General features: G+C 38.6%; 9 protein-coding genes across 15 annotated transcripts; 4 read left to right on the forward strand and 5 right to left on the reverse strand.

Moving 5' to 3' along the window:
- Positions 1-70: 70 nt before the first annotated feature.
- LOC108608653 (uncharacterized) lies at positions 71-1,591 on the forward strand. Its single transcript, XM_018000122.2, has 4 exons — positions 71-311; positions 374-1,080; positions 1,146-1,391; positions 1,454-1,591. The coding sequence occupies exons 1-4, from the start codon at positions 198-200 to the stop codon at positions 1,569-1,571; spliced, it is 1,185 nt and encodes a 394-aa protein (XP_017855611.1). The 5' UTR covers positions 71-197; the 3' UTR covers positions 1,572-1,591.
- A 273-nt stretch (positions 1,592-1,864) lies between these two features.
- Positions 1,865-3,705, forward strand: LOC108609471 (transcription factor Ouib-like). The gene is made up of 4 exons (XM_018001194.2): positions 1,865-2,005; positions 2,079-2,764; positions 2,835-3,080; positions 3,146-3,705. Exons 1-4 carry the CDS (start codon positions 1,892-1,894, stop codon positions 3,261-3,263), a joined length of 1,164 nt encoding a protein of 387 aa, XP_017856683.1. The 5' UTR covers positions 1,865-1,891; the 3' UTR covers positions 3,264-3,705.
- Positions 3,330-8,021, reverse strand: LOC108618831 (uncharacterized). The gene is made up of 4 exons (XM_018015008.2): positions 7,671-8,021; positions 7,054-7,607; positions 6,744-6,989; positions 3,330-3,703 (listed from the first exon to the last, which is right to left on the reverse strand). Exons 1-4 carry the CDS (start codon positions 7,881-7,883, stop codon positions 3,505-3,507), a joined length of 1,212 nt encoding a protein of 403 aa, XP_017870497.1. The 5' UTR covers positions 7,884-8,021; the 3' UTR covers positions 3,330-3,504.
- LOC108618906 (uncharacterized) lies at positions 4,256-6,752 on the forward strand. Of its 5 annotated transcripts, XR_016271189.1 has the most exons (5): positions 4,287-4,446; positions 4,934-5,135; positions 5,218-5,341; positions 5,773-5,917; positions 6,513-6,752. XR_016271189.1 is itself a non-coding variant. In XM_018015131.2 (4 exons), the coding sequence occupies exons 2-4, from the start codon at positions 4,948-4,950 to the stop codon at positions 6,594-6,596; spliced, it is 396 nt and encodes a 131-aa protein (XP_017870620.1). In that variant the 5' UTR covers positions 4,256-4,372; positions 4,934-4,947; the 3' UTR covers positions 6,597-6,752. The 5 variants fall into 5 exon arrangements, 4 of the variants coding, with proteins under 4 accessions (XP_017870620.1, XP_089331149.1, XP_089331173.1 ...); XM_018015131.2 differs by lacking the exon at positions 5,773-5,917 and having other exon boundaries at positions 4,256-4,372; XM_089475023.1 differs by lacking the exon at positions 5,773-5,917.
- On the reverse strand, positions 8,018-9,431 carry ouib (ouija board). Its single transcript, XM_018015022.2, has 4 exons — positions 9,182-9,431; positions 8,529-9,121; positions 8,222-8,467; positions 8,018-8,157 (listed from the first exon to the last, which is right to left on the reverse strand). The coding sequence occupies exons 1-4, from the start codon at positions 9,299-9,301 to the stop codon at positions 8,031-8,033; spliced, it is 1,086 nt and encodes a 361-aa protein (XP_017870511.1). The 5' UTR covers positions 9,302-9,431; the 3' UTR covers positions 8,018-8,030.
- Positions 9,432-9,519: 88 nt separating this feature from the next.
- LOC108618841 (uncharacterized) lies at positions 9,520-10,907 on the reverse strand. Its single transcript, XM_018015035.2, has 2 exons — positions 10,748-10,907; positions 9,520-10,686 (listed from the first exon to the last, which is right to left on the reverse strand). Exons 1-2 carry the CDS (start codon positions 10,767-10,769, stop codon positions 9,638-9,640), a joined length of 1,071 nt encoding a protein of 356 aa, XP_017870524.1. The 5' UTR covers positions 10,770-10,907; the 3' UTR covers positions 9,520-9,637.
- Positions 10,908-10,957: 50 nt separating this feature from the next.
- On the reverse strand, positions 10,958-13,866 carry LOC108618892 (transmembrane protein 216). The gene is made up of 2 exons (XM_018015097.2): positions 12,598-13,866; positions 10,958-12,409 (listed from the first exon to the last, which is right to left on the reverse strand). The coding sequence occupies exons 1-2, from the start codon at positions 12,851-12,853 to the stop codon at positions 12,216-12,218; spliced, it is 450 nt and encodes a 149-aa protein (XP_017870586.1). The 5' UTR covers positions 12,854-13,866; the 3' UTR covers positions 10,958-12,215.
- TMEM216 (Transmembrane protein 216) lies at positions 12,632-16,470 on the reverse strand. Of its 3 annotated transcripts, none has more exons than XM_018015110.2 (4): positions 16,164-16,470; positions 15,352-15,710; positions 13,876-14,522; positions 12,632-12,770 (listed from the first exon to the last, which is right to left on the reverse strand). In XM_018015110.2, exons 2-3 carry the CDS (start codon positions 15,566-15,568, stop codon positions 14,329-14,331), a joined length of 411 nt encoding a protein of 136 aa, XP_017870599.1. In that variant the 5' UTR covers positions 15,569-15,710; positions 16,164-16,470; the 3' UTR covers positions 12,632-12,770; positions 13,876-14,328. The 3 variants fall into 3 exon arrangements, with proteins under 3 accessions (XP_017870599.1, XP_089331133.1, XP_089331126.1); XM_089475007.1 differs by having other exon boundaries at positions 16,365-16,468; XM_089475000.1 differs by having other exon boundaries at positions 15,352-16,470.
- Positions 16,471-17,871: 1,401 nt separating this feature from the next.
- Positions 17,872-21,058, forward strand: m-cup (ankyrin repeat protein mann-cup). The gene is made up of 5 exons (XM_018014932.2): positions 17,872-18,583; positions 18,854-19,176; positions 19,245-20,419; positions 20,483-20,611; positions 20,667-21,058. The coding sequence occupies exons 1-5, from the start codon at positions 18,402-18,404 to the stop codon at positions 20,889-20,891; spliced, it is 2,034 nt and encodes a 677-aa protein (XP_017870421.1). The 5' UTR covers positions 17,872-18,401; the 3' UTR covers positions 20,892-21,058.
- Positions 21,059-21,737: the final 679 nt, after the last annotated feature.

Consider the following 21,737-nt stretch of genomic DNA (forward strand, 5'->3'; position numbering starts at 1 on the left):
TTAATGGTTTAGAAATACTTATACAACACTTCTAGCCTCAGTCAAGACGGTGGATGCGGTTTTACGCAGTCATGTGAATGGTAATAAATAAGAAAAACAGCTGTAGCTTCAAATGACGCTGTTTACTAAAATATTTGTTTGAGCTCAACAATAGTATTTTTTTTTTCTATTAATTTGTGATTTTATTAATACACACGATGCTTAAAAACATGTGTAGAGTATGTGGCAGATATGCTGCCTATAAGAAATCATTAAGAATCTTTGAAAACAAATATATGTTGTGGAGCATCCAACTTCTAACGGGCTTGATTGTAAGTATTTATTTATATTTATTTTGAAGCCAATTGACCACAAATATGTAAATGTATTGCAGTTGGAAAATACAAGTTGTTTGCCAGACCTAATATGCATTTGTTGCCAGACAGAATTACGAGAGGCAATAAGGTTTAGCGAAAGAGTAATAGCGGCGCAACAGCAGCTCCTATCAGCGTTAACTGAGGAAGAGCTGCAGAATGTATCCGAGGAGTATAAAGTGGCGGTCATGGAATATGCTAGCAGCAGTAATCACCCACTAATTAATAAAATCAGCTCAGAACCCACGGCTATAACTGAAGAAGAACCTGCAGCAAATGAAGAGTTGGTAGTCAAAATTCAAACGGAGGAACAGGAAATACTTATAGAGGAGCATAATCAAAATGATGAACTTTTGGAATATAACATAAAAATTGATGATGAACTAATTAGACAAGCAGCTGAATCACAGGACGTCGATACCTTCGAAATATTGGAGGCTTCAACCAAAGAGCAGCAGCAAAATGAACTTCTAGACGATGCCAACGAAAATTCAATTACCGAAGATTTTATTCTGCCTGATAAGGACTTAGATGAGGAGTGTGCGGTTTTGGACAGAGTACTAAACGATGAGATCGCCGCCCAAAGTGAGGGAAAGAAAAAGCGCGGCCGCAAACGTATAGGAAGTCTCATATTCGTTTGTGATGAATGTGGTAATCACATATCTGGACGCATGGCCTTTGAACTACATTGCCGCCGACATCGTGGTGACAAACAGTTCGAATGCGAGTATGTTTACGAATGGCCATAAAACTATAAATAAATATATTTATTAAATAAATAATCATTTGCAGCGTTTGCCAGGATCGTTTTTGCACCAGCTCGGAACTGAAGCGTCACATTCGTAGGCACACCGGAGAGCGTCCGTTTGGCTGCCAGTACTGTGGCCGTTGCTTCACGGACTACAGTACCCGGTTGAAGCACGAGCGGACACACACAAATGAACGACCATATGTGTGCACTAGCTGCGGCAAGGCATTTACTACAGCTTACATTCTAAAGAATCACATGCTTATTCATTCCGGCGAACGTGCTTTCAAGTGAGGACTATTCGGCGAACAATACATTTAATATTATTTAATTACCCATTCTCCACTTACAGATGCGAACTGTGCAATAAAACCTTTTTAAGGCAAACCCACCTGGCCACTCATTGTCGGTCTAGAGCGCACGAGCGCAACCTGGAGCAACAAACACAAAAAAAGAAAACTAAGAGTTAATTGATATTAAAAAGTACACATATGTAGTAATCCAAGTATTTGTTTTTGTATATTCATTTTTTATTCTAAGTCAAAAGTGGAATTTTTATACAATTAAAGAAGAAATAAAATTCATCCATAAAAGCAAAAAGATACAAGATACAATTTTAAAATGAAATGGGCAATTGTGAGCGGATATAAAGTCATTTTACAACACTAGCTAGTGAGAATCGATTGCTGCGCTGTGTGAATGGTACCAATAAACAAAAACAGCTGTTATGCAGACAACATTGTTTACCAAAATATTTGAATTGCGCAAAAAGTATTAGTTTTTTGTTGCAATGATCAATAATATTTGTAGACTCTGTGGTAAAAATACCGCCAAAGAAAACTCATTAAGAATTTTTGAAAACAAAAATATTCTTTGGAACATTCAAGTTTTAACGGGATTAGTCGTAAGTAATACAATAACAAACTACTTTTAATGTTCTATAATAGAATTTGTATTATATCTTTATGAAAATTTAGTTGGAAAATGCAAAATGTTTGCCGGAACTTATATGTAGCAGCTGCCAGAAGGAATTGCACGAGGCGATCACATTTAGCGATAAAGTAATTGCCACACAGCAACAACTTCTGTTGGCGTTAACTGAGGACGAGCTACAGGAAGTATCCAAGGAGTATAAGACAGTCATAACGGAACAAGCTATCAGCAGTTGTGAGAAATCAGTTGATCAAAACAACACTGAAGCTCAAGATGAGCTAATTGAGGAGTCAATCATTGAAACCAACCTGATAGCAGAAGATATTATTATAGAGGAACAAGACAAGCCTGATGATTTACTGGAATACGATATAATCATAAATGATGACACAATCGTACAGGAGGCTGAAATAGACGTTCGAACTTTGGAAACAATAGAAACAACTGATGAAGACCAATATATATTGGTTAACGAGCCCGATGGAAATACATCTTCCGCAGATTACATGCTGAGCGAGAAGGAGTGGAGTGACGAAGGTATAATATTAACTAAGGAAGTAAACGGCGACGAAGCCGTAGAGCCACAAAATAACATTAAAAATAAACGAGGTAGAAAACGACTCGGGAACCTAATATTTGTTTGTTATGAATGCGGAATTCATATATCCGGGCGTGTGGCCTTCGACTTGCACTGTAGACGACATCGTGGTGACAAGCAATTCGAATGCACGTAAGCATTAAAAAAAAATATATATGAAATGAAATTTATATAAATTTAATACTTGTATATTTACTGCCAGCATTTGCCAGAATCGTTTTTGCACAAGCTCTGAATTAAAGAGCCACATGCGCAGGCACACCGGGGAACGCCCCTTTCCTTGTCACTATTGTGATCGATACTTCGCCGACAATAGTACTCGGATTAAGCATGAGCGGACACACACCAATGAGCGACCGTATGCATGCGAGACCTGTGGAAAGGCCTTCACCACAACCTACATACTTAAGAATCATATGCTCACTCATTCTGGCGAACGCGCCTTCAGGTGAGGTCTACAATGTCTATTTATTTTATGACGCATTAGCTCAGTCGTATGTCCTCCAATTTCAGCTGCGAGCCGTGCAACAAAACCTTTCGCCGACATACTCATCTTGTTACACATTTTCGGTCTAGAGCTCACAAACGTAAACGAGAACGCCAAAGCAAAGATATTTTAAGTACAAGTTAGCATGACTTAAAGAGGCATATCTACGCTTTGTATCAACTTTAATTATTGAATAACGACAAAGTAAACTAATAAAACAAGACAAATATATTTAACAGTCATTTTTAAGGTCACTTAAAATATTTGTATTATATTTTATATTTCTTTGAATGCACACATCAATATTTTTATCATTTACTTGCGATTAATTCCATTTGACCAACGGTTCATTGTTGAATTTAATAATGAAATGGCAATCACAGCTTCACTGCTTCAAAGGCACTTCAACTGTAACAGGATTAGATAGTGGCAAGATTACTCCATTTATAGGGTCCAAGTCGGTCGAGTTGGCAGCCGGCTGCTGTGACGCACATGACTTTTCCACATTCTGCTTGTGGGTATTGGAGCGATAATGAGTCTTCAGATGAGTTGGCCGTGAAAAAGAGCGTTCACATAAGTCGCATCTGAGAAAAAATGAGAAAACAAAATTTTTAAAATATGTATATCCAGACTGAAAGATATTTAATATAAATATGCTTACAATATTATTTGACTGTCGAGAATTAAATAAGGAGAACTAAAAATAGTAGGTTTCATTTAAATTTGAGGTCAACTTTCAAGTTCATTAACTGATTCTAGCTGGAAATAATGATACAATAGCTAATAAATATGTCAGTTTGTTTCAAGAAACATTTTTGCATTTTTGCAGAAGCTCCAGCGGCTTCTGCATGAAGTTAAAAATAAAGAAAGAAAATCAAAATTACTATGTTCCACCCTACTTAACTTAACCCTACCAGCTTTCGTAAAGTCGGGAAAAACTTTGAAGTTTCAATTGAAGGTAATTTCGTCTGCGTCTGTCACACACAGCAACAGCTTTAATACTCCCTTTCTTCTTTAATGCTTATACTTGTATATTTGTATGTAGTTGCTTATTTCTTTTGAATGGTGAAGAAACCGGTTTGTAAAAACAATACGCACACACATATACACACACACATTCATGCTTAGGTAGGCATATGTGTGTATACCCTCTAAAAGACTAAAAAAGCTTTTTCATTGCTTAGCGGTTGCATTGGTTTGCTCGACTCGTACGAGTTGCAAAGACAAACAGTTTGAGTTAGGTTTGAGCTGAGGTAGGTGCGTCTATTTTTCGTTGCTTAAGGCAATCTCTAAAATCGGCGGTATATATTAAATAAACCTAAGCAAAGTAAGTGTGGAAATAAGTGTACAAAGCTATGTTTGCATAAAGAGATAGTAATAAACGTAGCAAACATTCGAATACTGTTTGGCAACACGTCTTAATCGTGGCCTAAAGACTTGCTGATCATGGTATAGAGACATTCAAGGTTGCATGCCAACTTTTCTAGTAATGCACAAGCAAGCGAAACATTGCAAATCTAAAACAATGTGATATGTGACTCTTATTAACTACATATTATACAAACCCAAGTAAGGAATGTTTCAGCCATAAGGCCTAACAAGAAATATCATCCACAAGTTGACATAAGTTCAATGTGGGCGATACTTAAAACGCTTAGTCAGGTATAAATATCGATGATATCATTATGAGCTTTTTTTTCGAACAGCTGTAGACAAGACCCCAAGATCATGTACATTTATGTTGTATATGTTACAAACGATGACATAGATCAAAGATAATATTTCTACTAATCTAATTCGCTTTCATCTTAAAGATTCTTCTTTCAAAATGAGGAGCAATCTGTTGGCAATCTTTGTTTTCACGGCACTATTATGTGGCACATATGCTACTCTCAATGAGAAGAAAATCCTCAAAGAGAAGGATATGATGAGGAAAATTGTCTTCGACAAAAAGACACCAGATGTCTTTTACTGTCCCATACAGAAACCCTCTTCGATGAGTAAAATCATTGTCACGTAAGTAAAGTTTAAATTCTTTCATGAGTCTTCACAAATACGAATCAAATATTCATTTTAAAAATGCTTCGAACTACTTTAGAGCACGGCCTCTACACAAATTGTGCGAATACGAAGGCAATCCGTTGCCAGCTGAATATAAATCCGACTGCTATTTGGATATTGATGAAACAGATTATGCATGCAAGGAGAAATATAGAATCATGGTAAGCGATTACACAAATTGAATCCTGCCCCATCATTAGCCAAAAACTGATGTTAACTAAATTAAGTCAATTAATCAGTGCAGTTCCACCAACAAATTATAAAAACAATTCAGGATGCTTACATTTTTAGCTTATGTAATTAATTTTATAAGGTAATCTCACCTTAGATTGTCAGACATTCGTGGGCGGACATATATGTATGGTTTGAAACCGTTTGGGTATACAATTATATAATATATATTAAGTGAACCTTTTGTAATTCCAAGTTGTTTTTGTTAATTGCTCACCAATTGTTAAATTCACAAATTATTTTAAGTAAATATTTAATATTCCATATTACCTAAAATTGCTGACGTTGCACTTGTAAATCAAATTATCCAATAAGTTTTATAGCATAACACATTCTAATCTTAAGTTTTGTTTAATTACAGAAACGATTCGCCAAAGACGAACCCTAATACAATAATCACAAACAACACAACAAATTTTAACAGCTTATTGTACATTATCATTGCACCATACGCTGACAGCTTTGAGTAACTGGATAACACGGCTAAATATCACAGTTTTATCGCTGTACTTATATATATATATATCTATATATATTTGCATATAAACTCAAAACTTACAAAATACACAACACATTTACCAAATAGCACAAACCCCAAAACAAAACAAAACAAGGACTAGAAAAACTAAAACTAACGAGAATTTATAGTTATAAAAATATATCGTAGTTTGGTTCAAATGCTTCGAGAGAAATTAGTTTTATATAATTAATTTTTTAGATCGTCGCCTGAACCTAGCTATAATAGATAAGTTTTTATTGGGGTTTTTAAATAGAGACATTAATTTCATTACTACGCGCCATGATCAAAATGTAAATGGAAACTGACTTGATAAAAATGTGACATGGTCTAAATGAAGTTAATATTTTAACGGAAGTTAAATGCCATGATCAATATTTTTAGACAAGTCTTCCTGGTATATCTAATAGAAACTTGGTTTGGGGTATCCGGATAAAGATTATATTTGAATTATTCGCTTTTCAATTGTAATGTGTAAGTATATAACCTTTGGAGTATTTAAACAAACTAACAACAAATACAACAAAAATAATTGTTTACTTAAGTAATTTAACGATTTTTGTTTTAATATACCCATTCATTAGATGCGTAAATTTCCACCGGGCAGCGATGAGCCATTCAACGGCGCCCGACTCAAGCGATTCATGACCTATAAGGAAGTCAACTAAAACTTATCTAACGCAGATGGGACGAGAGCGAATATTTTGGGACCTGATTCTGAGCGGGTTAAACTATCATCAATCTACTTACAGAAACAAATCTACAAATTGTACATTAACTGTTTAGATAATAAATATATGTATTTATACACTTGCCTAAACAAACGCTCGCCCGTGTGCACCAGATTATGATTTTTCAGTATATAGGAATTAGTGAACGCCTTGCCGCAGTGTGCGCAGACGAATGGACGCTCATTGGTGTGGGTGCGCTCGTGACGCAGTCTTCCGCTGTAGTTCACATAGGTCCGATCACAATAGCGGCATGAAAACTTGCGATCTCCAGTGTGCATCACTTGATGACCCTTTAGCTCGCCGGATGAGAGAAATCGTGCTGAGCACTGCCTGGAAGCATAATATACGAGTGCATTAAATATCATTGGCTTAGCATTACCCTTGGCAATCTTACTCGCACTGGAAGGGTCTTATGCCCTTATGTTTACGTAGATGTCGGTCAAAGGCTGACTTGCCGGTGACATTATTACCGCACTGATCACAGAAGAACACCGGTAGCTTTTGTTTACTCCGCGGCTCCTTCGAAATGGTGCCTTTCGCCAATCGTCGACGTCGTTTGGTTTCGATGGAAGGTACATAGCTTTCATCTTCCATCGAGGTGGCGATCGCCGCGTCATTGCAAGTTTCTATATCCAAATGCTCCACACAGTCATTTTCAACACCATTATTCGGATGCTCCACTTTGATTAGCACTTCAATGGGACTCAACGGAGCTTTCATCTCCTCATCCCCGCTCGCACAACGTACACGAGTGCGTGCACTCCGACGTACACAAATCACGCGTGTGGAAGACGTTGGACTCGTTGGAGCAGGACTGGATATTCCCTTCGGATGCTGCACCCATCTTTTGTGACTGCGTAGGCAACGATCTCGAAATTCAATGGCACATTTCAAATCATTTTGGCAGCCGTTGCATATAACCTCAGGTAAATCTGGTTTGTCTTCCAACTGTACGGTTTACTTAAGTGATTATTTAAACTATTGATTGATTCGTGTTTTTTCATAACTTACACAAACTCCGGTGAGTAGTTGTATTTGTTTCAAAAGTTGGCGTGAGCTTCTATCGAAAAGATTTTTTGCCTGAGATGCATCAGTATCAATTTCACAGATGCGGCAAATATTTTGCAGCATTTTTTGCAGCGAGCCCCGGTTAATTGTAATCCAATCAATTGCGAATGTAAACAAAGCAGCTGCTGTCCCACACCCACGAATACCAACCACCATTCGCCCAGACGCGTCAACAGGTTGTTGTCGTAATACAACACTGGCCCCAAAATAAAACTTTAAATTCTATATATGTATGTATGTATATACTTATTCCCACTGCTCCGCAACTACAAATATGCATCTATTTTGTTGTTTTTCTCTCGTTCATTCGTTTTGATCTGATGTAACCTGAGCGTATTGCTGCTTCTCAACGTTCTGTTTGTGTGTAGTAGAACGATAATGCATTTTAAGATGAGTTTTACGCTGAAAGTCGCGTTCGCAGATATCACATCTGCTGATACAATTAGAAAAACGGTTAAAGTATACATATATTTACAAAAGACTTGTTAACTTGCCTAAACAGCCGCTCGCCCGTATGCACCAACATATGATTCTTAAGCACATAGGAATTCGTGAACGCCTTGCCGCACTCCGCGCATACATAGGGTCGATCATTGGTATGCATCCGCTCGTGTTTCAGTCGTCCCGTGTAGCTCATGTAGCGGCGTTCACAGTAGCGACATGGAAAAGGTCGCTCTCCCGTGTGAGTGAGACCATGAGCGCGCAGCTCAGCAGCCGATAAAAATCGTGCCGAACACTCTCTACGAAATGTAATTCAATATGCATATATATTCACAAATATTCACTCAAGTGAAATCTTACTCGCAACCAAAGGGACGTTCCCCCGTGTGCTTCCGCCTGTGTCGCTCGAAAGAAACCTTGCTATTTGCATGTGTGCCACACAATTCACAAATATAAATGGTTGCCTCTTGCTTGGCTTTTAAAAGTTTTTTACAGCCGTTTGACGAATGTTTTAGCGACGAGGGAAGCTCGAGCTTCGCACTATTTGCTTGATCTTCTGCTTTGATATTCTCACTGTCATCTGTGTCGATGTCAGTGTTTGCCTTCATGATGAAGCTTTCAGCCAAATGATCTTCTTCCTCGGCTAGATTGGAGCGCTCCCAATGGCTATTGGTTTGACACTCCTCAAGCAAAACTTGCACTGTGGTTTGTGGCTCATCGTCGGAATCACTTTCTCTATATGTGCTGTCATGGATCTGGCGATTCGATGACTTTGGACTTGGACTAGGGTTTGGGCTATCCTGTTCACTAAGAGATGATCTATCGCTTACTTCAACGTGCGGTTTCCATTTCTTTTGAGTCTTAATGCATAGCCTTCGAAATGACATGGCCCGCTTCAGATCCGATTGACAACAAAAGCATATGGTCCCGGGAGCATCTTGCAAGTCCCGAAGCTACTTTGATTAATGATAGTTACTTAAACCAAATTGATCCTTTCCTCTTACGTAGCTTACCCAGCACCCAGTTAACATTTGAATATGCCGGACTAATTTCTGATTTTTAATTTCGAACAGATTTAAGCTTTTCTCACATGATTTACTTTTTCCGCAGATGCGGCACATTTTTACGAACATGCTGAACCAGCATTAGCTTTGACGTTACATTGGGAACTTAGAGAAATGCATTTTCCGCTAGAAGATGTCAGCTGCGTTGACAATCACACGAAGCGCTGACACACCCAAATGTGAAGTTTGCCCTCCATTAGCTATAACGGTTTTTGTGATTTCAAATTTGAATTTCCCCGCCAATACTAACAGTGCTATGCGACAAACCACAAAAGAAAACGCAAATATTTGCATGTTCCATTAGGCAGCGCTGTTGTGCGATTTATTTGAACAAAGCGGTTTTTATAAAACTACTTGGATTTTCAAAGCTACTAGAAATTTTGTAGGCTAAAGAATGTTCTTCAATCAGGCCTGGGAGCTGTTGCTATCCTCGTATGATTTAATTTGGTTATGTTTCAGCTGCAAGTCCTTGTGGAATAGTATTTCATGTCGCAGAGCGTCTGCCCGTTCGCGCACAATCTTCAAATCCAGCAACTCCAAGCGACGTTTCTCAATTAGCACGCGAAAACGATGTAGTTCTAGCTGTCTTTGCCGTAAAGTTGGCAAAGTATTGTTCGAGTTGTTTCCGGTTGCCGTGGTTTTGTTCCCATTTCCCTTTGAGGTGCCTGCATTTGATGGCGGTGCAGTCATCTTGCTGCGCCGCTTGATCTTTGAGTTGGTATTCTTTGCGTCAGTCGAAGTAGACAAATCGATTGCATTAGTAAGTTTTCTGGATTTGGACGATTTCAGCAAAGGGATTCGTACCTCTAGCGAGCCAGAGCAGCACGAATCGCTATCATCGAGTATACATATGCGGTTGGCAAACTTGGGTGCAACCTCGCGCACTACAGCAGTCTGATAGGGCGGAAAGAAACACGTCTCCAGTTTCAGATCCGCAACAGCGAGCTTGGGCTTGGAAGAGCTTGCCGATCTTGGTGACGAGTGCTCTGCGAGTACATCCTTGCTGCGTCGATTCTTAAGGGACTCGTGTGATGGCCTGTACCGCAACGCCAGCGATGGTGATTCCTCATCGCCTAACTTCTTGCTGCGTATCCGATCGTACAAACTATGCCAGATTCCAATAGCACGTGCCCGCTTTGTGCTGGCCAAGTCCTGCACTGACTCGTGCGACGGCTTATAGCGTATGGCCAGACTAGTAGCCGACTTGGAGGGCGACTCCTGTGTAGAGGTCTGTCCCTTCATTACCAGCTGAAAGTTACTATTGGAAGAGCCCAAGACTTGTGGATTGCTTGTGCTCGGCAGGTTGTGATAGGAAGTGGATCTGGACGAACCCTTGGACTCATTCGAGATGCTTGTATAGTTAACCACTGAATCAAAGACTTCCTCTTCCCCGTCGCGAACCTTCCACATCACACGACGGCTGGTATTCGATTGTGATGATACAACACTCTCCACTACTCCGGACGAAAGGAAAACTTTATAATCCGAAGCACAAAATGGTTTCTTAGAGCTTACCAGACTTTTGTTTTTGATCCATAGCTAAAATGGGCTATAGAACGCAATTATATTAGATGTTGAGTTGAAACGAGGGGCCCTGTAAATCTGGAACAACTGTGTACGTCGTGCTTTTTTTATAAACTAACTCAAGTCTTGCTACACAAAATTATGAGAGTAATACTTACAGGGCCTACTACCCATATAATGACACAAAATGCACGATATACATAGTTTTTCTTATTCATTTTCTTTAATTGGTATTTTTCATCGAGTGTATATAATTTGTCATAAAATCTATTTGCTTTTTGGTTTTTTTTCTTGTTATAACTAAATTGTGTTACATTCTTTGGTTGTTCAATTATCGATTTTTAAAATGTTCTTTTAACATTTTGGTTTCCAATAGAAATTATATATATATTTAAATATTTTACAATAAAGGTGGCAAACATAGGACTCTTTAATGTTATGTGTCTTACTAATTTTAGGTGTTTTCTAATGGGTTCGCACTGCACTAATTATTTGTTTGAGATTGTTATTTGACTAGAGAGGGTTAATCGAGAAGGAACCACATAGGAGACTCAATGGTTTGACTAGCATTTGGTGTGCGGAGTTTAATGAAATGCGATGAGACTGAATGGATGCCGGAGGTGGGGTGGAGAAACAACATGTATGTGTTAAGTATCTTCATCATCTACGATTCAATTCTCATCTACTTATACATTGATTTTATGGCTTCTTGAACGGCTTAGATACGCTATATAGTTTAGTCTAGATTTATATAAAGTATTTCTTTAAAGTACACACATTGCCTTTAGACTTTTTCGTGGGCCAGTTTGAGTTTCTCTGTATTCATTATGGTTTTAGATATAATTTAAACTGCGGTATAAACTAGTTTGCAGAATTTACAAGTTTGCTTTTGTTTTCATTTTAACTATCAAACAACATATTATCCTTGGAAATTTTGTTATTACAATTATGTACTTATTAATGTTCGAGACAGTTGCAGTTGTTTTTTTTTCTTATAATTTTCACACAATAAGATTGAATTCTTCTGGGTGCATAAGAGGTGTATAGTTTTAATGTATACAAAAAATTGTTATACAAATGTGAAAATCATTCAAGTTTTAGCTTTTCGGCTTGTCGGTCTTGTTGCATTGGTTCCAATTGATGCTTACACTTTAACAATTATTCTCATATATATAAAACCGTTTTAAATACATGTCTATATATATTTATATATACATGTGTATGCTATCATAAACCTTACTATACACAAGTAGAGATGCATATATATGTATAGACTACATGCTACATGTTATATATGTATGTATATGTATATATGTTGGTTTTGGGGACCATCTCATTTCATCTCAGATCTCAGATTACTCAGTTTATCTGTTTGTATATTGCTATTATCTCTATTATTTTGTCAAGTACCCGTCGTACAATGTAAACGTCTCCTCTTACTACTGTTGCTTGTATGTTACTAATCATAAGTTACTGGACGACACAGTGAGAAAACGAAGACTATGGCGTACCACACCTCGGTCAGATAGAGCGCGATCTGCAGTGTACAAAGGCAGTATTCCAGACGTAGCCTGTAGGTCTGCAGCAGCAGCAGATACGAGACGCCCAGAAAGCACGGAACAGTCAGAAAGACCGACATTATGGCAGTCCAGCCTGCAGATAAAAAAAAAACACACACACACGCGACAAAGAGCGCGCACGCAAAAGAGAAAACAAATCATTAGTCAAGTAAAAACAAAAGAAAACAAACAAAAATTGATAACAACTATTAATAGAAAATGTGCCAAAAAAAATAAAAACACATAACTATGCCAATCTGAGCGATAGCCCCCGACGCCTACCTCGCTCGGCCAGCGTTCCCTTGCGTCCCATCATTAGACGGAGCGTCTCCAGCACTATGAAGCTTATCATCACCGTCGAGTCCTGGGCGAGCGTATGACCCGTATAGCTCAGATTAATAGCCTTCAGCAGTCCCATGGCCATTTCGCAGCAGGCGAACATGCCAAAGTAGAAGCTATTCAAGTAAATTAACACCTCGTAATTCATGCTGGGATTGGGCTTCTTCGGCACCAGCGGCGGCGGTCGCTTTGGTGGCATTCTCACTAACTTAGTTCACACCTGCCCCGTCCTATTCCCGATTATACTGTATATATAATAAATTCACTATATCATTGGGATCCCGGCTGCGATCGCAACGCGCTCGACGTTGCTCACGTTGGGCGCTATATTTTTAGACTGACCATAATAATAATGTGGACCTGCTGTGTTGGCCATTGGCTCTGTCGTTCTAGTTGTTGTTATTCTTGCTGTTGTCGCTGCTCATTTTGTTGTTATTTATTTGAATTATGTGCTGGTCGTTGTCGCCTTTAAAATCTGTTTCTGAGTTGCATTTAGCTACATGTCTTGGTCAGAGATACCCAATTAATGACCTACTCCTAGTTGAAAACTGACAATATATTTATGTTAAAGATAACTTCATTTACTTAAATAATAATTTATATTAATTATATCAATATATATATTATTATCATAATCAATTGTGCGAAATTTTATGATTTTAATATGTCTAAATTACTTGTAGTTGTAGCCTAACGAATTTTCTCTCTATCTCTATCTCTTTTTCTATCTCTATCTCTATCTCTATCTCTATCTACAATTTCAGCTCAGTTACCATATTAACTTTCTAGTCCTATAAAGTTTTTCGTTCTAATGACTGCCCCACAACGTGTCTGGCTGGCCTAGACCAACTGGCAGCCACTCGATTGGCTTCGTATATACGAGTACTATTACAGTTGAATTAGAATTAGAAGTGTATATTGCACCTATAATGAGCAGCGACAACGATGCCAAGCGGCGCAACGGCCGCTGCAGAAACGACAGCGACTACTTATGTGGAGAGTGCATATAATTTTAGATCATTATAAGCGTATAAAAATACGCCACCAGCGAGCGAGTCCGAGTCAAATGCGGCGGACGACAAAGGCCGGTCAAAAGAATGCGCTCCGAATTCAAATCAAATGCCGCTTTTAATCGAAACGGACGAGTCGCGTCGGGTTATTGTGCATTACACGTAATAGAGCTTACATAAGATAATGGTGTTGTTTTTTCTTCATACGAACCTCGTTAGTAAAGCGTTGGAGCAGCTCCTCTTTGGATTGAAGTGATTTTGGATTTATTGCGGTATTTTGTGGTGCGAGGAGTAACTGAAGGAATACGCCAGCGTATTTGCGATTGTTCATCTATAATATCTTGTCATCCACGTAGACCTCTTCGATAAGTGTTGTAGATCCTTAAAGTCGTTGGCTGTATGTGTGTGTGTGCGTATGTGAGTGTGTGCGTGTGTATAACTGTGTATATATGATTGTGTGCGTGTGCGCGTGGGCTTTGGCGGCTTAGCCTACACCAAAATCGCTCAACTTAAATGTAAACTGCCTGACGTAACTATACCAAATGATGCGTTGTCGTCGTCGTACTGCTCCATACCCAGCAGCAGCTGCCAGTCCCAATCGAGGTTCAAGCAATGCCGCCGTTGGCTTGGCCATGGACATCGACGTGGCAACGTTGACCAACTGCTAGGTGTATGTCACGGGTCGACACATTGTACAAATGAATATGCTGGCGTAAACGAGCTCAGCACCTTGTAGGGTGATCATTAAGGCACTCAGAATAATTTCGAGTTTAAGAACATAAGTTTGAAAACAACACAAGTAGATAACAATAGCAAGACTGGGCAGTGTTAATATTACGGATGCGGTTGCTTGCCAGCCTGTGAATGGGAAGAGAATAAAAATAGAATGTGAATAGATTGTATGGGAAAGTGTTTAAATTGAAATTGAATGTATAGAGTATATTAAAAGCTTTGCCTTTTATATTTCTTTGCGAAAATCGTTGAGTATTTGTTTGCTCTAGGTGTCAAATCTAAATACTATTTGAGACACGAAAACGTCAATGAATAGAGCCATTAAATAAATAAATTTAAACTATTAGATTATATACTCTCCTGACCCGAAAAATCAGTTCAATGAACTGAAATGCAGACTCTCAATTTTGCTTCATAAGAACAATTAAATATTTTATTCAAGTTGCGCACAGAAATAATTCCAAATTTTGAAAACACTTCAAAGCCATTGAGCAACCCTTTGTTGTTATACATTCGCATCTATAGATACGAACATAATTACGCATACGCCACGTTGAGTGTGAACATATTTATGAGCTCTGGGGGTTGAGGCGATGCGAAAGGAAATAAGAGTCAACAGGGGTGAGAATATAAAACAATGATGACGCTCGTCCCTCCATGAGGACCGCTACAAATAATTTGAGCATGTCATCATAGCAGCCACAGCTAACACCCCCGCTACAGCTAATAGTTAACAACTAACAGCCTCCAGGCAGCACCAGTTCCTCAGTCAACTGTTGAGTTGTCCGCACTGCACAGCTCATTAAGTAAACAAATGCGAGGAGTAAACATAAAAGCACCATTGTCCATGTATTTAAGTCTACATCGTGTGCCTGTGTCTGTGGATGTGTGTGTGTGTGTGGGGTGTCAAGGGGAAGGTAAATTTCACCTCATCCTCCTCCAATGGATTACTCACCACGATCGCTGAGGCTGCTTTTGCGGCCGAAGACAATGCGCAGCGTTTCGATGATGCACAACGATAGAAGAATCGTTGCCTCACGTGACAGAACGTTTTCGCCATAATTCAGATTGATTGCCTTTAGCACGCCCACGCCCACCTCGAAGGCGGCGTACATGCCAAAATAGAACGAGTTCAAATACATGAGTATCTCATATATGAGGCTGGCATTCATATTTTTGCTGTTGTTGTTGTTGAGGCTGCTGCCGGTCCTATTGTTGTTATTCCGTTTGTATCGCTGCCGTCGTCAACCTAGGGCAGAGTCTGCCCTCCGTTGCCCGTTGTCACCGGGGCAGCTTGAAGCAGCAACAGCAATACTGCTGATGTATGAAGAGATGATGTTCGCTTTAGAGTTTTTGTTGTTCTTCTTATAGCCAAGTGACCCAGGCAGCAGAAGCAGCAGCAGCAGCAGGTGGCTCATACACACACACACATGCTCTCATATATATATGTAAAATATATATATATATATTTGTATATATATATATATATGAGCGGATGTGTGCTTGTGTGCGTGGCTTTGGGCGGGGAACTGGAACTGCTTTGCCTTGAGTAGATGGCGCTCCGCTCTCGGTGTATTTTTAATTGTGTCTGCCCATATGCATATTTATTTTATCGCCTTATCGTTTTCTCTTTTTGTTTTCGCTGCTGCTGCTGCTGCTCTTGTTATTATTTGTCGTTGTCATGGAAGTCTCCTTGTTGCGCTGGTAACACAGTAACGCAATATATTTTTGTGCATGTGTGTGTGTGTCCCACTACTAAATACTTGCGTGGAAATTGTTAAAAGACAACAACGGCACTTATATAAAAACCAATTTAGTATTTGCTGCTATGTTCTCACACACGCACACCACAACAATACCGCGTAACTTTATAAACGCACACAAACACAATTTAATGACAAAGGACTGGACTGACACTCCATAAACATAAAGCAGCTCTCTTTTGGAAGAGCCTATTTGGATATTCACGTAAATAACTTCCAAATTTTTAGCTTTTATGGTGCTGTTGTACTTTGGCTGCACATGTGGAGTATATTTGGGTAGTTCATCAGTGAGCGAACAAAAGAGTTGTTCATTGAACCAAGTAAATGAACTTGTTCTTTTCTACATAACAGAAGTTCCTTTTGCACAATAGTTCCAGTCCGCTGTCAGACAATTTACATTCTGGAAATGGAAATTTGAATAAGATATTCCAAGTGATATACAAATGAAGATATTTTTAAATAAAGTTTATTTTCGATATAAAAATTCACGGTTTGAATTAGTTTCAATATTCCAAAATTGAATAGGAAGTAACTATATATGATTTGTGATTGAAATTAGTTTAAAATCAAATCCTAATCCGCTCAATTTAAAATTTATAACATAATACATAAAATGTAATTAACACATTAATAAACAACGTTTAGGATATAAGTTACGTTAAATCATTGTAATATTGCACATAAGGAGTAAACAAACAAAAATTCAAAACTGCATGCCAACAGTTCCAAATTGAGTCACAATACTGATAAAAGTATAGATATGAGTATCGTAACTCGTAGGTCGATAGGCTATATTGTAACGTAAATCCTATTCAAAAAATTTCCGCCAAAGGCAAAGAATTATTATGTACTATTTGCAATGACATATACAAAATCATATGCATTTCTATTCAATGTTTTTAGATTTAACTAAATAGTAAGTATATGAATATATCAGAGTCAAATTTCATCGGCCGCAGATGAAGACTTTTTGATCATACAAATAATTTAGGGCTAAAACTTTTTTCTGATCTTATTTCTTAAATAATGCTTTCAATTTGTTTACAATATGCAGATAAACTAAAATGGGATGCCTTTCAATCAGCAAAGTGATGTTGATAGCAGAGTGCTATATTGTGTGGACCTGGGATATTTCATAAATTGACTAAATTATATATTATAAGTTTCTGTTTTTATATTTTTGAAAATTGTGTATACTATTTTATAGATGACTTAAATAAAAAGCAGTATTTGTGTCGAGAAACATCTTGTTCTTATTTATGTATGTAAATCAAATTAGCTATGTATGTACATTGTAGCATATTTGTTAAAAGCATAATAACATAACTAATTCCTAGGGCTACTAGATCTTGTAAAATCAGCCGTAATCAAATGTTAACGATATAAATCTTCAAATCAAGCAGTAAGCAAAACTGCACGTTATATTTAGGGGAAATAATGTATGCGATTTTGATATACCGATGTTTTGAACTAATCGAATTTTCGATAGTCTGATAAATGCGTATTTATATTTTTTTCTACTCATTTGGTACTTTAAGGTATATTTTATATTTCATATTAGAAATTATAAGCAATTTAAAATTAATTAGAATCTATTAAAAGTTAATTTCCCATATTGGACTAAAATTTTTACGAAACTAATTTTGCGATAATACCAACGCGATGCATTTTGACATTTCCTATCTGTCGAAACTAAGTAACATTATTACGAAAAAGAACAAAAATTACAATGCCAACTTTGATTTCAAATGCGGAAAACATAATTTATAGATTTGAGACTATCCGCGAACAGCCGAAGAATGCAAATTGCGAAATAACCATATTTAATTTTGAAATTAGATTTTGCAAGCTTTACAATGCAGGCAGTATTACTCAACACTGGCAGTCTGGGACAGCTGTTTACTCTGTTTTGTCATTTGTTGTTGTATTTTTTGCTACACATAAACATTAAATAAATGAAAATATAAAAATAGTCAAAGAAAACGTTACCTGTTTATTGTTTGTTATTAAGTTTTACCCAGATTCTCAACATATTATGCACTGCAGTTGTCCAAAAACTCGCTCCTGTTTTATGTTTCCATACATCCAAAATTGATTAAGAAGAAAAAAAAAAAAGAAAGTGATTGGGCCATAGAGCAAAAACTGAAAGGCCTTGGAACGAACACACAGCGCAACCTAATTAAATTTCGACCAAAGGACGTGTACGCTATTCGGCAATTGGCAATGAAATTGTGCACTGGCAATGAACTCCAGACTTGAAGGCAGTCATCAGCTCCAGGGGCACTCCAGCCCCATGGCCAACGAACGCAAACAGAGCAGCCCCAAAATGGAAATAGCAAAACTTAACCATGAGCTCATCGAGGAGTGTAAACGTAGCCATGAGGATTCCATCTTACCGCGCCATTTACGCCACGAGCTCGAAAAGTATGTATGGGTGATAGCAGATGTATATGTACGAATATGTGTATGTGTATACGTGAATACACGCAATCACTACCAAAAATTAACCGAGTTAGTCGTACGTTTTCTCGCCCATTGATAAGAGCGACCAATTACTACATAATCAATATTTTCATTGCTGTGGTTTTTGCTTTGTTTTGTTTATGCCGTGAGACAGGCGTCTCTTATCAGCAGGCGACGAGCAGTCCAAATAATTCATAATAATCATGATCGCACTTCCCTATTCTATTGCAGGCATCCACGTGAGTCCCGACGTGAAGTGGTTAGAAAGCAACGCAATGGCTGTGCGCCACTTTTCATTGCCTGCAAACGTGGCGCAGTAGTAATTGCAGAGTATCTCATAACCATTTGCGAGGCGGACATTGAGCAGCGTGGACACTATGAAGTGCCTGAGGATAATAGCTTCCACCATGTGACACCCCTTTGGGCGGCTGTCGTATCCGGCAAACTGTCCATGGTGAAGTATCTGGTACGAATCGGATGTGACATCAATGCCATATCGGATTCGGGTTCCACGCCCGTTCGTAGTGCTTGTTACATGACTCACACGGATATTGGTATGTCTGATTAATATATTTGTATAATAAACCATGGCTTATTTATTCACATTGTTACCGTTGTATAGTGAAATTTCTGGTGGAAAACGGTGCTGATATCAAAAAGCCAAACATCAATGGCGGCACCTGCCTTATCAATTCGGTGCAGTCAGTGCAGCTTTGCCTGTATCTGGTGCGCAAAGGGGCCGACATCAATGCTCGCGACATACAGGACAAAACGGCACTACACTATGCCATACAGGAGCACCGGCTCGACACCACCAGAATGCTAATAGAGCAAGGAGCCGATCCATTTGCAAAGAGTCGATATGGTGACGATGCGCTGCGAACTGCTTGTCTTAAGGGCGCTCATCAGATATTCGACTATTTGAAAAAGGAATTGAACTACTCAGTGGAACGCATTGCCGAGGCGCACGAATTGATGGGCTCCACATTTCTAGATGAGCATAATGAGTCACGCGTCTGCATCCTACACTGGCGCATGGCCCACCACATACGCGCCGCCTATACGCCTTACATTGAGAAGAAGCCAAAGGTACCACTGCGAAATGCTTATGAGAATGCCGTGGAGTTTGCAACTCTAGAGGAGCTCGACAACATTGCCACGGACATGGATGCAATGCGGACGCAAAGTCTATTGATTTGTGAACGGGTCTTGGGCCTGACCCACAAGGACATGTTGTTCCGTTTAACATTCAGGGGTGCTTCATATGCGGACTCTCTGCAGCTCCAGCGCTGTATCGATCTGTGGCGGTTTTTGCTCGAGGTGCGCGTATCCAATTGGTCCATATTGCATTTCGAGACATGTTTCGCTGCTCAGGCATTGGTGCGTCTAATGCTAGATCTCCATGTACGCAACTCCAGTCACATACGCAGCGATGCGCGAGCTCGTTTTATGCATCAGGATAATTTACTCCCCAGATTTGACGACGTATTGGGGGTATTTCGTACGCTCGCTGAAAGCGCTGTCGAGGTCAAGGACCTGCTGCAAGTGCGACCCGTCTTTCGACGCCAGCAGGAGAACTATGACCGAGTATTGCGTTGCCTAGCACATCTCATCTATTTGCTGATAAATACCGTCCACACAGAGGCTCAGCATAAGCTAATATACCATGCTGTTCACGAAACAGTTGTTGTTGGCAACGTGCGAAGCGCCAGCACTGCAGACACCCTGCTCCACTTGGGCGCCTCTCGGCTAAATGTTATTAAAAGCGGCTACATCACCGAAGATAATTTTGCCGATGTGGGTTTATCATATTCACACAACGTTTTCCAATTATTAATCACATAATTTTGTTGCTTGCAGAAGACTGTGTTCCCCAATGCGGAGGTTATTAAATTGCTCATCGAGTGTGGGATTGATGTGAATACGAAAAACGAGGCCAAATCAACGCCCCTACATGTAGCCTGCCAACCTTACAATTACGACAATGAGGTAAGATCAGAACTTGCATTCGTATGGCATTTGCTTAAACAATTATATATTTCAGATTGTGCATCTGCTACTTAAGTGTGGAGCGGACATTGATCAACCGAATCGAGCGGAGAAGCGACCATACGATTCCATAGCATCCAATCCCACCAACACCATACCGTTGCTCAACTACATCTCGCTGCAGTGCCTATGCGCGACGGTCCTGAGCAAGCATAAGATTCGCTACAAGGACCAGTTGCATAAACAGCTTGAGCAATTTGTGCATAACCATGAACCGTGAACCGTGAACCGTGAACCGTGCACCGTGAACAGGACTCTTTGGAATGCATGTCTCTGTTAAAATTGTTAAAAAAATATGTGTATTTAATTTTGGCCATATCTAAATTTTACCAGTGTATTCTCTGTTACTTATTGTCTATCTATTCTATATATATAAAACTAACTCTACCATTGTTATCTTATTCGGCTAAAAGCAGTTAAAAACTCAAATATGATGCACGCAAAAAGGTACACATATAGATATGAATATAAATGAAAGAGTACTCGTAACAAAAGCAAAAACTGTAAGCGATCAACGTGATATTAAATCTGTATAGGAAAAGGAGCTAAATCAGTAATATTTTAGTAAACTTACAAACAAACTTAACAGAGAGAAAAGCAAGCGACAAGCAAATGTTCTAAGCAGCTGTTCAACTAGTTCATAACAATAAACTTTACACGTTATCTAAACTCAGATATATGCCTGAAAAATATACATACATATATAACATATATATATTATACCACATATATATACATATTATATATTACATACGGTTAGAATAACTAATTTATCACTTGTTAACAAACTGAAATTAAACTCCAATTGCAATATTGTAAAATGTTAGTGGGCCAAAATGGGCAACTCATCACACTAGTTGGCTTTAATCATTTATAACTGCTTTAAAAACGTTGCCTATCTATTATGCACCTTAAATGGAACAACAACAGAAACGAGTAGGTAATTGATTAGAAAGCTCACATCAATTCATTTTAATTAATAAGTCTACTTAACTGATGTTGATAGCAACAGTTGCAGCTACAGAAGAAAGTATATATATACACATACATATATACACACATAAAG

The sequence above is a fragment of the Drosophila arizonae genome, chromosome 2 (assembly GCF_054131065.1).
Source record: "Drosophila arizonae isolate 15081-1271.41 chromosome 2, UAZ_ARI_1.0, whole genome shotgun sequence".
Taxonomy (NCBI): Eukaryota; Metazoa; Arthropoda; class Insecta; order Diptera; family Drosophilidae; genus Drosophila; species Drosophila arizonae.

What these genes read in the sequence shown, in the direction of transcription:
- LOC108608653 (XM_018000122.2), top strand. Translation starts at nt 198, where the DNA reads ATGCTTAAAAACATGTGTAGAGTATGTGGCAGATATGCTGCCTATAAG. An exon ending in AACTTCTAACGGGCTTGATT is followed by an intron (nt 312 to 373) that starts GTAAGTATTTAT and finishes AATGTATTGCAG; the next exon opens with TTGGAAAATACAAGTTGTTT. An exon ending in TCCGGCGAACGTGCTTTCAA is followed by an intron (nt 1,392 to 1,453) that starts GTGAGGACTATT and finishes CTCCACTTACAG; the next exon opens with ATGCGAACTGTGCAATAAAA.
- LOC108609471 (XM_018001194.2), top strand. Translation starts at nt 1,892, where the DNA reads ATGATCAATAATATTTGTAGACTCTGTGGTAAAAATACCGCCAAAGAA. An exon ending in AAGTTTTAACGGGATTAGTC is followed by an intron (nt 2,006 to 2,078) that starts GTAAGTAATACA and finishes ATGAAAATTTAG; the next exon opens with TTGGAAAATGCAAAATGTTT. An exon ending in TCTGGCGAACGCGCCTTCAG is followed by an intron (nt 3,081 to 3,145) that starts GTGAGGTCTACA and finishes CTCCAATTTCAG; the next exon opens with CTGCGAGCCGTGCAACAAAA.
- LOC108618906 (XM_018015131.2), top strand. Translation starts at nt 4,948, where the DNA reads ATGAGGAGCAATCTGTTGGCAATCTTTGTTTTCACGGCACTATTATGT. An exon ending in ATGAGTAAAATCATTGTCAC is followed by an intron (nt 5,136 to 5,217) that starts GTAAGTAAAGTT and finishes GAACTACTTTAG; the next exon opens with AGCACGGCCTCTACACAAAT. An exon ending in AGGAGAAATATAGAATCATG is followed by an intron (nt 5,342 to 6,512) that starts GTAAGCGATTAC and finishes CCCATTCATTAG; the next exon opens with ATGCGTAAATTTCCACCGGG.
- LOC108618831 (XM_018015008.2), bottom strand. Translation starts at nt 7,883, where the DNA reads ATGGTGGTTGGTATTCGTGGGTGTGGGACAGCAGCTGCTTTGTTTACA. An exon ending in AACTACTCACCGGAGTTTGT is followed by an intron (nt 7,608 to 7,670) that starts GTAAGTTATGAA and finishes TAAACCGTACAG; the next exon opens with TTGGAAGACAAACCAGATTT. An exon ending in ACGGGCGAGCGTTTGTTTAG is followed by an intron (nt 3,704 to 6,743) that starts GCAAGTGTATAA and finishes ATTTTTTCTCAG; the next exon opens with ATGCGACTTATGTGAACGCT.
- ouib (XM_018015022.2), bottom strand. Translation starts at nt 9,301, where the DNA reads ATGTTCGTAAAAATGTGCCGCATCTGCGGAAAAAGTAAATCATGTGAG. An exon ending in GAACGTCCCTTTGGTTGCGA is followed by an intron (nt 8,468 to 8,528) that starts GTAAGATTTCAC and finishes TACATTTCGTAG; the next exon opens with AGAGTGTTCGGCACGATTTT. An exon ending in ACGGGCGAGCGGCTGTTTAG is followed by an intron (nt 8,158 to 8,221) that starts GCAAGTTAACAA and finishes TTGTATCAGCAG; the next exon opens with ATGTGATATCTGCGAACGCG.
- LOC108618841 (XM_018015035.2), bottom strand. Translation starts at nt 10,769, where the DNA reads ATGGATCAAAAACAAAAGTCTG. An exon ending in GGATCAAAAACAAAAGTCTG is followed by an intron (nt 10,687 to 10,747) that starts GTAAGCTCTAAG and finishes CGTCCGGAGTAG; the next exon opens with TGGAGAGTGTTGTATCATCA.
- LOC108618892 (XM_018015097.2), bottom strand. Translation starts at nt 12,853, where the DNA reads ATGCCACCAAAGCGACCGCCGCCGCTGGTGCCGAAGAAGCCCAATCCC. An exon ending in GGGAACGCTGGCCGAGCGAG is followed by an intron (nt 12,410 to 12,597) that starts GTAGGCGTCGGG and finishes TTTTATCTGCAG; the next exon opens with GCTGGACTGCCATAATGTCG.
- TMEM216 (XM_018015110.2), bottom strand. Translation starts at nt 15,568, where the DNA reads ATGAATGCCAGCCTCATATATGAGATACTCATGTATTTGAACTCGTTC. An exon ending in AAGCAGCCTCAGCGATCGTG is followed by an intron (nt 14,523 to 15,351) that starts GTGAGTAATCCA and finishes TCCCATTCACAG; the next exon opens with GCTGGCAAGCAACCGCATCC.
- m-cup (XM_018014932.2), top strand. Translation starts at nt 18,402, where the DNA reads ATGAACTCCAGACTTGAAGGCAGTCATCAGCTCCAGGGGCACTCCAGC. An exon ending in CATGACTCACACGGATATTG is followed by an intron (nt 19,177 to 19,244) that starts GTATGTCTGATT and finishes ACCGTTGTATAG; the next exon opens with TGAAATTTCTGGTGGAAAAC. An exon ending in CTTACAATTACGACAATGAG is followed by an intron (nt 20,612 to 20,666) that starts GTAAGATCAGAA and finishes TATATATTTCAG; the next exon opens with ATTGTGCATCTGCTACTTAA.